Source organism: Bos indicus, chromosome 12 (assembly GCF_029378745.1).
Source record: "Bos indicus isolate NIAB-ARS_2022 breed Sahiwal x Tharparkar chromosome 12, NIAB-ARS_B.indTharparkar_mat_pri_1.0, whole genome shotgun sequence".
NCBI lineage: Eukaryota > Metazoa > Chordata > Mammalia > Artiodactyla > Bovidae > Bos > Bos indicus.
This window is the reverse complement of record NC_091771.1, coordinates 30,830,876-30,843,408: the sequence shown is the minus strand read 5'-3', so window position 1 is coordinate 30,843,408 and position 12,533 is coordinate 30,830,876. Positions and strand designations below refer to the sequence as shown.

General features: G+C 53.6%; 1 protein-coding gene across 6 annotated transcripts in view; it reads right to left on the bottom strand.

The window, feature by feature from the left end:
• Window positions 1–432: 432 nt before the first annotated feature.
• SLC7A1 (solute carrier family 7 member 1) overlaps window positions 433–12,533 on the bottom strand; it is a 63,086-nt gene continuing 50,985 nt past the window's right edge. For 4 of the 6 annotated variants that reach the window (XM_070800226.1, XM_070800230.1, XM_070800228.1 and 1 more), the window contains 6 exons: window positions 12,288–12,427; window positions 9,714–9,816; window positions 7,656–7,888; window positions 7,298–7,464; window positions 6,598–6,706; window positions 433–5,342 (listed from right to left, as the gene is read on the bottom strand). In XM_070800226.1, the coding sequence (XP_070656327.1) occupies window positions 5,239–5,342; window positions 6,598–6,706; window positions 7,298–7,464; window positions 7,656–7,888; window positions 9,714–9,816; window positions 12,288–12,427 (856 nt within the window). In that variant the 3' untranslated portion in view covers window positions 433–5,238. The remainder of the gene's footprint in view (window positions 5,343–6,597; window positions 6,707–7,297; window positions 7,465–7,655; window positions 7,889–9,713; window positions 9,817–12,287; window positions 12,428–12,533) is intronic. The other 2 variants (XM_070800227.1, XM_070800231.1) reach the window with 1 other exon arrangement.

Sequence of the window (12,533 nt, the reverse complement as noted above, 5' to 3'; positions counted from 1 at the left end):
TATAACAGCCACACACCCCGCCTTCCACCCCTGTCCTGCAAGCATGCCATCCCTGACGACGAGTGTGTATGGGGGAGGTGGAGGGCAGTGCGAGGCCAAGGGGTTCTGGGCACAGGTCGCGGGGCGGGGGTGGGTGTTGCTGCACTTGATGACAGCAGCCTCATTCCCCACCATCTGGGTGGCGGGGAGATCTGTGGGCCCCAAACCCGAGGCGACCTGGGAAGAGTGGGCAATTAGGGAGATGATCCAGGGGCCCCCCTGGCTGCGGATTCCGCCCCCTCCCCCCGACCCCAGCTGTGAGGCAACGCAACATCCGGCTGTGAGATTCAAGAAGCAAAGACCAGGCTCTGGGACTCTCCAAGCCACACCCCCCAACCCCTCACCACCCTTCCCATAGCTACCAGAATTCCTAAGACCGCACTGGACAGCCAGGGCCGTAGATGGGAGTTTATTAGGATTTGCAGAAGCATGACGGGATGTACCAACAAAGTTTGACTTTATAACATGAACTATTATGGCATCAATGTACCAGCAAAACTGGGATACAGAGCACAGGTTCACATTTTTAAAAGGCAATGGACAACGTCTACTTTTGTCCTTAAAATAAAAATGGGGGGTGGGGGTAGGGGGAGGTATGAGGGGACGGCGAGAGGACCAGCAGAGGCCAATCTGATTTGCAGTTAGCTGTCAGAATCTAAATCTAGTATTGCAATTATAAGAAACTATAAGAAAACTATTAGAAAAATAGAACATCAAACGAGCAAAAAAATATTACACAATTTACATAATAAAAAACACAATCCTCTTAATAATGGCTCCATGTTCAGTAGAAGAAAAAGTACACTGGAGAACCCACACACCTTCAGGTTTGACAATAAACCAACCCTCGTGGAGACTGTCACCCCTGTATGCTCCTTAGACTAATCCACGCTTAAAGGCACAACGTAAGCAGGAAACTTATCTTAAATAGATATTATAAACTTCTCCAATGGGAAAATAAGTCCCAAACTTAAAAAGTTTGTCATCAAGAAACACAACATCATACACACCTTGTTAATAATTTAACAAGGCCTGAATGCCTCTTCCCAGCCATGCTCCGACCCTGAGAAATCTCATTTGGACTTCAAGCCGAGGTCTCACGGTGGAGTGTTCAGCCAGCAGTTTGGCACGTTCACAGGGTGGTCCTGGAGAAGGGGGGGCTCCTGAGAACTGCGCCCCGAGACCCCTGGCTGGTCCACTTCCTCTTGAAAGAGCACTGCCACCCAGTGAAGCAATGGGCACAGAAAGACTGGATCATAGTGATGAACAGGAAGGTCAGTTGACTTTTTTTTCTTTTTCGCCTTAACCACCCATTAGGCATCATAACTACGATGATGAGATACGGAGTGTTTGTAGCTTCTTGCACCACTGGATCAATAAAGCATTTTGTCCCCCAAAAAGTCCACAAGAGTCTGATAAACTGTACATCTCGCTCCCACTAAGGAGCCTTACATAATGCTCTCATTACCAAGGCAGACAGATATTAATATATTTTAAATTATACATAAAATTATACACAACACATATTTAGTTCCATCTGAAGTTGAATTCACACACCTGCGTGGACATGCCACAGCCCTGCCTCTCTGTCCATACTCACACACTGGGGCGACGGACCGGCATGAAGCCGCTCCCTCTGGTCTCCATGGGGGTGGTTCTCAGGGGTCAACAGAACAAGCGGCTCTTAGTGTGTCAAAGTGGAGTGTCCACCCCTGGCGCGGGGCCAGGCCTCTTCTCTGCAGCAGCGAGGCCCCCGAGTACCCGTGGGCTCACCTGCAACAGGGTGGGGCTTTTACAAGCTGTGTCCACACATCCTGTGCTGACGGATCTGCTTCCAATGTCAGGCTAGTCGCCATCCTAGGCAGGACCCAGTCAGCTCACCGTACCCGCCTGGCAGTGGGGGTGGCGGGGAGGAGACCTAGCCCAGCCTGGGTTCCCATTCCCCACCCCCCCTCACCCCATGCACAAAACAGCAAACACAAGCGCAAGGCTCCTGCTTGCAGCCCTCCCGGTGAGAACAGATGTGACCAAGGGGCAGAAGGGAGTGACAAGGGCCCCGGGGGGCTCAGGGTGGGCAGAGAAGCCCCACAAGGCTGTAGTCAACCTGCGGGTATCCAAACGCCACGGGACCAGGTGGTCGATCACTTGATGGAGACCAAGGGGCTCAATGGAACAAAACCCAAAGCGGGGGAGATGCAAGTGATGCTGATACTGTATCAACTAAGCAGCAGTCGTTCGACCATGGCTCTATCACACCCCCCCTCTGGGTTTCTAAAAACTCACCTGGCCCAAAATCAGGGAGGAGGTGTAGGCAGCGGGGGTTGGGGGCCATGCAGGGTCCTGATTGCCCCCAAAAGGTCCCATCCCCACCCAGGGGCTCACGTCTCCCCTGCCCACGGGCCCAGCTGATTCTCCAGAGACACTGCGCCCCTCACTCTCCCACACAGGGCCCGGGGGACCCCGGGTTTTCACAAGGTCACGCACGTGCAGGGAGGGGCCCACAAGTGGTGGGAAGGGGCACTTCCTCCCCACAAGCAGGTCTTTCCAATGTGAGTATTTGGGGCTGGTGCCCAGGGAACCGAGGACACAACATCCCCAGGGAGTGTCTCTGGAAAATAATAGCCAAGCCATGAAACTGAGTCTGGGCGGGGCTGAGATGTGAGACTGTTGGGCACTTCCAGTGGTTATTTTCTGCCTGTGTGTGTGTGTGTGTGTGTGTGTGTGTATTTATGTGGTATGTTATGTCTCTGTGTGTAATGTCTGTATGTGTGTGTGTTGTCTCTGTGTGTGTCTCACACTTTTGTGTGCATATGTGTATGTGTTATATCTGAAAAGTGTGCATATGTGTATATCTGTGTGTATATGTATGTGTATATACATATGTGTGTTGTCTGTGTATATACATGTGTGTATGTGTGTCTGTGTATGTATGTATGTTGTCTGTGTATCTTGTCGCTGTGTATACGCGTGTGTCCATCTCAGGCACAGGAAGGCAGGCCGTGGTAACAATGTCTCCCATCCCTGGTGGGGATAGGACATTTCAGGGGCAATCAGGCCCCCCTACATGGCACCCCCCACCCCACTTACACCTCCTCCCGATTTTGGGCCAGGTAAGTTTTTACAAACCCAGAGGGGGTGTGATAGAGCCACTGTCTGCAGACACTGCTCAGTCTCTTGGCAGCATGGCCCCCGCACAGAAACCCCTGGCAACGGTATGAAAGCCTCTCTTCACAAAAGCACGGGTCACTGAACCCCGTCCAATGACCCAGGGATCCTTTCCTCAGATGGGGCTCTGGCCCGGCGTGGAGGGTGGGGGCTTCTGATACCAATGGGGGGCATTTCGGCACAGCCCCTGGGCTCCAGGAGAGGAGGGCGACCATCTGTCAGGACAGGCTGCCCGTGAGATGCTGAGACACACCTTCTCAGCTGGAGGACGAGGCGTGTAGCTGACTCAAGTGTCAGCTGTGCACAGTCTGCTGGGGGCGGTCAGGCTCAGAAATTTCAGCCAGAAATAAAAAAGTGAGAGAAACTCTACCCGCCACCTTTCCTGGATACCCTCGTTCCCTTACACTCTCCACCTTGGTGGAGAACAGCAGACAACAGACAGGTGGCTAGCGGGCCCCAGGAGGAGAGCAGACAACCAAAACACCTCAACGAAATAAGTTAAGATTCATCAAAATAGGGTACAGCACCAGCTACATAAACCTAAATACTTTTCTTTGGAAACCCGAGCTTCGGGCTCTTGTCCCCACTTTGCAAGATTCGCAAGTGAGACTGTGAATAAAGCTCCCACGAGCGACCAGAGGGGACGACGAAGCCTGCAACCGGGGCTGGGCCCTCACCCACCTGGGCCAACCCTGCTTCACTCATTCTTGCATTTTTTTTTTTTTTCCTCCAAGAACTTTCTGGGGCAGAGGGAGAAAAGCCAAGAGCCATCAGTTTATCAGGCTTCTTTCTACCAGTTTTGTGTCAAAGGGCAGAGGGGGAAGATAATGGGAGCTAAGCTTCACAAGCAGCATTTACATTTTGTGTGGAGTCAGAAATGCCAGCCCCCTCACCTCCTGCCAACGCAGGCCCTTCCGTCCCCTGACTCCACTCTTGGGAAGGAAGGCACGGCCCACCTCCAAGGAGTGTCCCTGGGGCATTGGCAGGGAGCGCCATGTACACAGGGACACGCAGTCATCACGGAGGCAGGGGTCCGGGCCTAGGGTCACCAACCCGTAGCATCCAATGACACACAGAGCACGCGAGAGGGACAGCATGGGACCCCACACCGTCCCCTGCAGGCAGATCCCCACACCCTGAACGATTCAGGGAACGACTCGGCCGTTTTCCACATCACCATTACGCACTAGCTGGATTGCGTGGCGACTCACAGCCAAGGGACAGGAGGACTCCATGTGACGATGAGACGCATGAGGGGCCAGAGGCAGCTGAGGGGCAAGGGGGGGCTGTGCGCCACTCAAGACGAGAGGACACTGGCCTGGGTAACCTTGAGACCCACGAGCAGCAGGAGGGCAGGACCCCGTGAGGAGCCGGGACCATGGGGAGCACTCAGCTAAGCTCCGCTCTTTTGAGGCAGGTCCTACGGAAATAGTGTCACGTTCCAGTTACTCAGGACTCAGCCGAAGCAGCAGCAGAGACCTGCTGGAGGGCTGGCAGGGGGGAGCCTGGTCCCCTGGCAGGAGTGTGCAGAGTGCGGGCCAAGCCCCCTGCCTGGAGGGAGGGGGCGGTCACAGTCCAGCGACCCTCTGGAGGCAGCTCAGAGGGCCGAGCAGGAGGAGATGATCTGGCCTTCCTCTCTCAGTAAACTAAACCGCTGGGGCGGGGCATGGGCACAGCCAGGGGACAGACACCCGGCACCGGGGCGGCTGTCTGGGGCTGGGCCAAGGCAGGGACGGGACCCGGCACGGCACCCCCGGGATGGAGGCCCGGGCTCCCAAGGTGACCTCCGTTCTGCCCGAGGCCGCAGCAGCCGGAGTGCCGGATGGGCGAGGAGAATGGCTGCCGTCCTTGTCCGGGAGGAGGCTCGGAGGCAGGTGGTGGCCAGTCCCGGCCCTGGCCAAGTGGCCCCGCAGAGAGCTGCCGGGGGGTCGGGGCCACGGGCCACACGTGGACTGTGTTGAGCTCTGGGCGCGTGGGCTGGGTGGGGTGGTGGTGCAAGGTGCTGCGGGGGTCTCTCGGGGGCTGGCCCATGTGTCACTTGCAATGATCCAAGTGACCGTCAGGAGTCCTTGAGGGGTCGGCGGCCAGGGTCGCCTCCTCGCTGTGCCAGAGACCGTAGCCAAAGTAAATGAAGAAGCCTGTGGGCCAAGGGCAGAGACGGGGTGTGAGTCCGGGAGGTGGCCCCGGGGTCAGGGCCTCACGAGAGGCCTCTGCAGGCAGCCTGCCCCCCAAGTAAGCCCACATGACTTCCGGCAGGGTCACCTCTACAGCTGGCAAAGGCAGGCGCATCTTTCTGGGCAGCCTCATGCTTGGCAAGCCACTGGGGGGGACCCCTGGAGGGGCGCTGGTGCCTCTGCCTCATCCACTGCCCACCTGGCAGGGCGGCTGCCCTGCGGCTGCTGGAGGAGCCAGGACAGACCCTCCAGAAGTTGAGCTGGGTTTCCAAGGGCACTAGGGCTCCCTGGGCTCCTCACGCTGTCTGTTATAGCTTCTGTTTTTCCCATGAGTGGCTTAGACGCCCAGGTCACGTGGGAATTCATGCAACCCACCAATTCAGTCATTCCGGTGAGTTTCAGGGGCCATGGGGGTCTGTGGTGGGACCCAGAGATCTGTGCCCCTAACTACCGCCCCCCACACTGGCGGGGTGCCACCTTTGTGCCAGTGACAAGGGAGAGCAGTCCTGGAGCCGAGGAGCTTGTGGAGGGCGCTCAAAAGCAGGCATCCCCCACCTCTGCAGGGAGGCAGGGAGCTAACCTCCCTACCCCTCAGTCACTGGGGAATGGGGGTTTGGCCATAACTCAGCCTGAAGGCCACTGCTCTCATCAGGGGTATAGCCCAGTCAGGCCAGTCTCCCAGCCACCAGCACTACTGGGTCCATTTCTGCAGCTCAGGCTGCTGGAGGCCTGCAGAGGGGCCATGGTTGGTGCAAAGCAGGGCCAGGCCCCAAGGGGGACCTCTAGTTCTCCACGGGCCCAGCCAGTCCCTGTAGCCCAGGGGGCCAAGGGCGGGGCTGTCTAGATGATGCTGTCTGGGGTGAAGAAGGTGGTGCTCTGTCAACAGCAGACTCATGGGCTGGTTCTTTGAACATTGAGCTCTTTCCCAAATAGACAGCTGGTTCAGGCAAAGGCTTTACAATTATCTACGAGGGAGGGAGGACCCACAGCCTACCAGGTGTTCCTCACTGTCAGAGAGAAAACCACTGACTACACGTGTTTTCACTGTGTTTTGAAATTGGAAACGGGGGCAGCTGGAGGATGCAAGCCAGCCAGCCAGTAGCAGAGAGGACAACGAGCTGCTGGGCATGAGCGGGGTGGAGGCGAGTGGGTGAGTGGGGGGCCTGAGAGATGCTGGGACACCACGTGCTGGTCACCTCGAAACCCACGCCTCACGTACCAATCAGCATCCACACGGCAAACCGGACCCACGTGCCCTTGTCCAGCTGCATCATGAGATAGACGTTCACGAAGATGCTCAGGACGGGAAGGACTGGCAAGAAGGGCACCTGCGGGGACAGGCAGCACAGCATCAGGTGTGACGGGCGGAGAGCATGAGACAGCAGAACCACCCGAGGGGCGCGCCCTCCCAGGCCTGATCTGGACGGGTGGGGCTGTGTGGGGAGGGGCTGAGTGCCAGGCCCCACTCCAGCAACCCCCATCCCCTCAGCACCCCCAGTACACCCCACAGGCAAACCCTCGCAGATGGGAGTTTGTTCCGAGCGACACTAATTGCCACAGTGAACTTGCGTCTCACTTCTGAGCTTGCTGAACGATCTTATTATTTGTAGACTCTACGCCTGAAGAGGCCCTGGTCATCTCTGAGGCCTGGTAATGACACACGATCCACCAGGCAGACGTTTACTTGTGAAAAGCTTACAGGATGCGGGGCACTGCCCCACCCAAGGGCCTGGGGCCAGCCTTTCTCAGCAGCACTGTCTGTGCCCGGCTCACATGCCCCTGAGTTTGGCCAGCAAGCACCTCACTCCACACACCCAGGCCTGCCGGAGCCCAGCAGAGCAGGGTGGCCTCCTGCAGGAGAGTCAGGATCATGGTCTCCAAGGGGTGGGTCCCTCCAACTGTCAGGCTGAGCTGTTTACCTTGAATGAGAGCTTGGTCTTGCTCTCGGGCTGCCGCCAAATGATGGCCGTGACCACGGAGCAGAGGAAGGCAGAGCCCATGAGTAGAAAGACTGCCCACAACTCCCCCTTCACCAGGGCGTCCTTGCCAAGCACAGCTGCCAGGCAGAAGGTGATGACCAGAAGTGCTAAGAGGGACAGACAGAGAAAACCACACTTCAGTCATTCCCCAGGTTCCCACAGACAGATCAGTCCTTCCCAAAACCCCAGGAGGGTTGGGCTCCATCTCTGCGAGCACCAATCCCAATTAGGGCAGAATAACTGACATCGTGGTCACCCTGGGACCCCAAACACCACATAGGGAAGGGCAGTCTCTTACCTAGGAGGCTGGTTGAGATGTTCACGATCAGCCCGGAGAATTTGGAAGGCTCCGTATTTTTGGGTGAGAGTATGGTTTTCAAAGAAAGCCTCTCTGCTTCTGGTAAAAAGCCCGTCTGAGAATCGCTGCTGCTCACCAATTCATTCTGGTCAACTGGATCAAGCTCATCACTAGTCCTGGCCATCTGGTATACCGTGTTGGGCTGCTCGGGCTGATATCTGTGAGGCAGCATACTGTTTAGCCATCAGATTAGGCTTTAACTCAGCAGAAGTACACACACCCTAACTCATAGTAAGCCTTCAAAGGGAAGCTGCCTAGGACACAAGGCATATAATGGGAAGAAGATGGTCAGAATGATACGTGTGTGTATGCTAAGATGCTTCAGTTGTGTCCGACTCTTTGCGACTCTGTGGACTGCAGCCCACAAGACTCCTCCGTCCATGGGATTCTCTAGGCAAGAATACTGGAGTGGGTTGCCGTGCCCTCCTCCAGGGGAATCTTCCCGACTCAGGGATCGAACCTGTATCTCTTATGTCTCCTGCATTGGCAGGCAGGTTCTTTACCACTAACTCTCCGCAAATAGAAACAGAGGAGACCTGGGCCTCACTCCTGCCTCAGGGCAACACCTTCTTCCTTTTATGTCTCTGTTTTGAGGCAACTTGACCTCCACCATGAAACAGCCCAGAGGAAGATGCTAAGACCGTTTCTCTCACTCTGAAAAGCAGCACTAGCCCTTAAGATATGAGGCCACTCACAACAAAACTGCAGTTGTAGGAAGCTAAAATACAGACAGAAATAGAAAGCAATCATATTAGGATCCTATTCCGTGCAGAGAGCCAGAGAAACATGTCTGCAGGCTGATGGATTTGAGAAATTCTATTTGCATGATTTAATTGGATCAATTTATTTAAAAACTCTAAGTGCCTTGGGATAAATAACTCTTTAAAGCTGGGTGAAGGACCAACCCTATGGCATGATTTCCAAGACACAAGCCACCTGCAAGTGAAGCATTCATTCTAAATGAGGCTACTTATCTCCCCAGCCAAAAGGAACAGAGCTCCAATCTCCTCCACCAGCTTCAAAACAGGCAGTCCTTTTGCATTATTCTGCATACAATCTACGAGTGAGTATGAAGATACTTCACCATTTTTTTCTTTCACTGACTCACTTAACAAGAAGGTTGGGGGAGACTCAGAGAAGATTGTAGCACTGAGCTCTTGGGAAGAAACACGTGGTCGGAAACACTAGCTCTAGCTGATTCTCCAGAGCCACTACTGAGGCTCAGCCCAGGGACGGTAGCTGCAGAGCATGTTAGGGATGGAATCCATGACTTGGCAAGATTAAAGCTCTGCAAAGTAGGGGGCCTCTCGCCAGGAGACCACACTGGATGTCTATGCTACCTGAGGTCACCCCTGGGAGCAAGGAAGCAGAGCCCTGTCTCCCAGAGCAAAGGAAAATTGGAGCAGAGTGAGCATGGAGAGAGGGGTGCTGTGGCGGCCAGGAACCCCAGGACACCAAGCCCCGGCCCGGATCTGCTGTGTCATGGCCCTCCACAGGGCCGGCTCCATCCGGACGAGACTCAAAGCAAAACCTGGAGAGTTTTCCTGCACATTACCCCCAGCTCTCCAGGCCCTGTAACGGGACTCTCACCTCCACGGAAGCATCACAGTGTCCCTAGTTCTCCCTGTGCCCACCAGGGCCAGGCCCTAGTCTCCAGTCCAAACTGAGATCGTTACCCTCAGCCTTCAAAAATTCTGATCCAAAGATCCAGCCCCCAGCCATCAAGTTGATAACCTGTCTCTGTCTTCCAGACATCCAGCCAGAAAAATCAGAGCACGTGAGAGAGCGACAGCTGTGGAGCCAGCCCGGACTCCTTGCAAGGCTATTCTCTATAACTAGACTTTCAAGCACCAGGTCCCACCCTCTCCCATGCAGTTCCCAAAGGAACGATCCACAGTCTCAAGTTTATAGCGTATAAACCGTTAACATGAACTGGTAGCAGGAAGCTGGCAGGGGGCGTCTGCTCTTCTGTCCTGGAACCCAGAAAGCCACACCTACCGTAAGACCAACACGCAGGCAGCCACCAGAGAGTAAGCCAGGAGAGTGCCGATGGACATGAGGTCCACCAGGTCCTTCAGGTCGAAGAGGAAGGCCATCACCGCTGGGGAGGAGGAGACGAACATCAGGACGGGCCTGAACACACTGGCAGCCAGAGCCACCACCCACCCGTGACCCAGGGCACCAGGGAGAGCCTCCCCTTCCCCCTGCCAGCCCTTTCCATGAAGAAACACGGCAGCACTGCTTAAAAGGAAGGAAAGCTTGGGATTAAACCACATACACAGCTCCCAACAGACAGTAACAATAAATAACATTTATATAGAGAGAGCACTTTTATCAACATGACCCTGCTGACCCCCATGGCAATTCTGCCAGCCATCCCTACACTACAGATGGAGAAAGCAAAGTCCAGACATGTTGAGAGACTTACCTAAGTAAGGGCACATAGCTAATAAGTGGAAAAGTCAGGCACTGAGCTAGGTTCTTATGGCTCTGGGGCAGTATGTCTTCCTCTACACTATGCAGACTCACAGAGAGACATGCACATCTATCCATCCACCCATACACCACCCATCCACCATCCATCCATCGTCCACCCATCCATCATTCAATGGCACTCTTGAGCACACCAGTCAATGGGTGCTAGGTATATGCCACTGAACTTTGGTCTTCCCAAGAATACCACCTGAAGCCTGCATCAGGAGGCAACAATGATGAGGAGCTGGGTGAGGGCAAGTCCGGTGCCCTGGGAGGGCTGACAGGGGCTCCTAACCCAGAATGTGGGCATGGAAAGCGATGTTATTCCCAAACAATACCAGTCCCTTCACCGCAACCCCACTTAACACAAAGCAAAACACGCAGTCTTTTTGGAAAATCATTCCTAGATTTCTTTTTTCATTCCTAGATTTTTATAAGTGTATGCACGTCTATTTATGTGGATATATGTGTCAAGTTTCCCACTTAAAAAATAACTTGGCTGAATCTACTTTGGGATACTTTCAAATCACATGCAATCAACACAAGTTGAAATATAAACACAAAGCCATTACTTTTCCACAAATACTTCTCAAATCCACACAAACCATGGCAACTAAAACAAATTCAAACTGAGGTTAACTAACAGAATTAAAGAGCCGCGAGGGACTACTGGATAATTAGAAAACCCACTGTGTGTGTATCAAATGCTCACGTCCTCCTCACTCAGAGAAACCTGAGCCAAATTTCTTCCATGGGAGGTGATTCTTAGAAAACTAAAGACTTATATATCACTCTGACCAAATAAATAAAAAGAGCAAACCCTTGGTCTGGTAATACAAGAACTTTACAGTGGCTTTAAAGATTATAGTTTCATCTCCCTTAATCAGCACAGGAAGGAAATTAAAGCCAGTCTTCAGTATGATCACATTACATGTAAATATTGGAAAAAAAAAGAAAAAACACTCGCTATTTCCAGTTCCTTAATCCCTTAAACACACGGATCATATACTGACACACAGTGTCACTTAACCTGCCCACAGTGATCACGCTTGAGAATGCAGACTCATACAGCATGCGTGTGAAATAAGAAAAACTAGCTTCCTTTCATTAAACAACATTGACCCATAAAACTAAGCAAATTTTGCTAAGGGTGTGGATGCTGTTAACAATTCACTCATTAAGAGGGTCAAACGCCTCCCCTGTGGCTATCTGAGAAGTTCCTGTGATCCAGCTGTGGCTGGCATGTGTCCTCATTCACCATGGAGACCTCCTGCTCCACCCATGGGCTGGGAGGACCCAGCCAGTCTGGCCCCAACACAAACCGGGAACCAAGAACCACTGCTGTCCTCCCTGGGCGTGCATCCTCACACCCTCTTCTGAGCCTCTGCCTCTCCTCTGTGCACCTGCCTCTGGGCTGTGAAACACGACTCAAAGAGGAAACAGAAAACCAAGAGTCTCTTTCCAGGGCTGCCCTGGCTTTCAAGGCACACACAGAGGCCCAAGGGTTCTCCAGCCCTCCGCTCGCTTCTGTCCTCTTGGCAAGGGACCTGATATCGATCCGTCAGATCCACCTCCTCTCGTCCTGCCGTTTGTTGTCCATAAGCTCAGGGTCCAATCACACCCCCAGTGTCCCCTGGGGAAGAGGTGGCATGTTTTATAAAACGCTGATCATAAGGGATTCTCGCTTCCCAGAGAATTCATGAGCTAAGACACATGGAAGGTGAGTTTCCAGCACCAACAAGACACGGCATGTACCGTGAAGGACTTCACCCCACCAAGGTCTACTCAGGGACACCTGGGGAAGGGGAAAGACACAGCTCTAAAGGGACAGTGTGCATGCTGAGCTCAGTCCAGTGAGACGGTAATCACTGAAAAATGCAACCTGTTCGAGAATTCCATCACATCCTCTGTGAAACTGGCATCTGCCTTTTGTCAAAAGGCACTCAGTTACCTTGTGACAAACCAGACTCGAAGGGTAAAAACCAAATGTTAAAAAGACCAGTCGCAACTTCTCTCAGACCAGCACAGGTCAAGACATTTCCTTAGGGAGTAATAACCCAACTGTTAAAATCCTGGATAGGACATTCTAGTTCTTACCGGCAATGGCACCCGAGGTTAAGGTGGCGATTATCGGTGTTTTGGTCCTGTCGTTGATTCTGGCCAAAAATTTAAACAGCAGCCCGTCTTCAGCCATGGCATAGATAACTCGAGGCATGGGAAACATGGAACCTAAAAGACTAGATGGGAGGAAAAGCGAACCGTAAGAAAGCTCGGGGGAATAAAGGCATCGACACACCAAGCTTGGAGGAGCACTTGCAGCAAGTCTGCACATGTGCGTGAGTG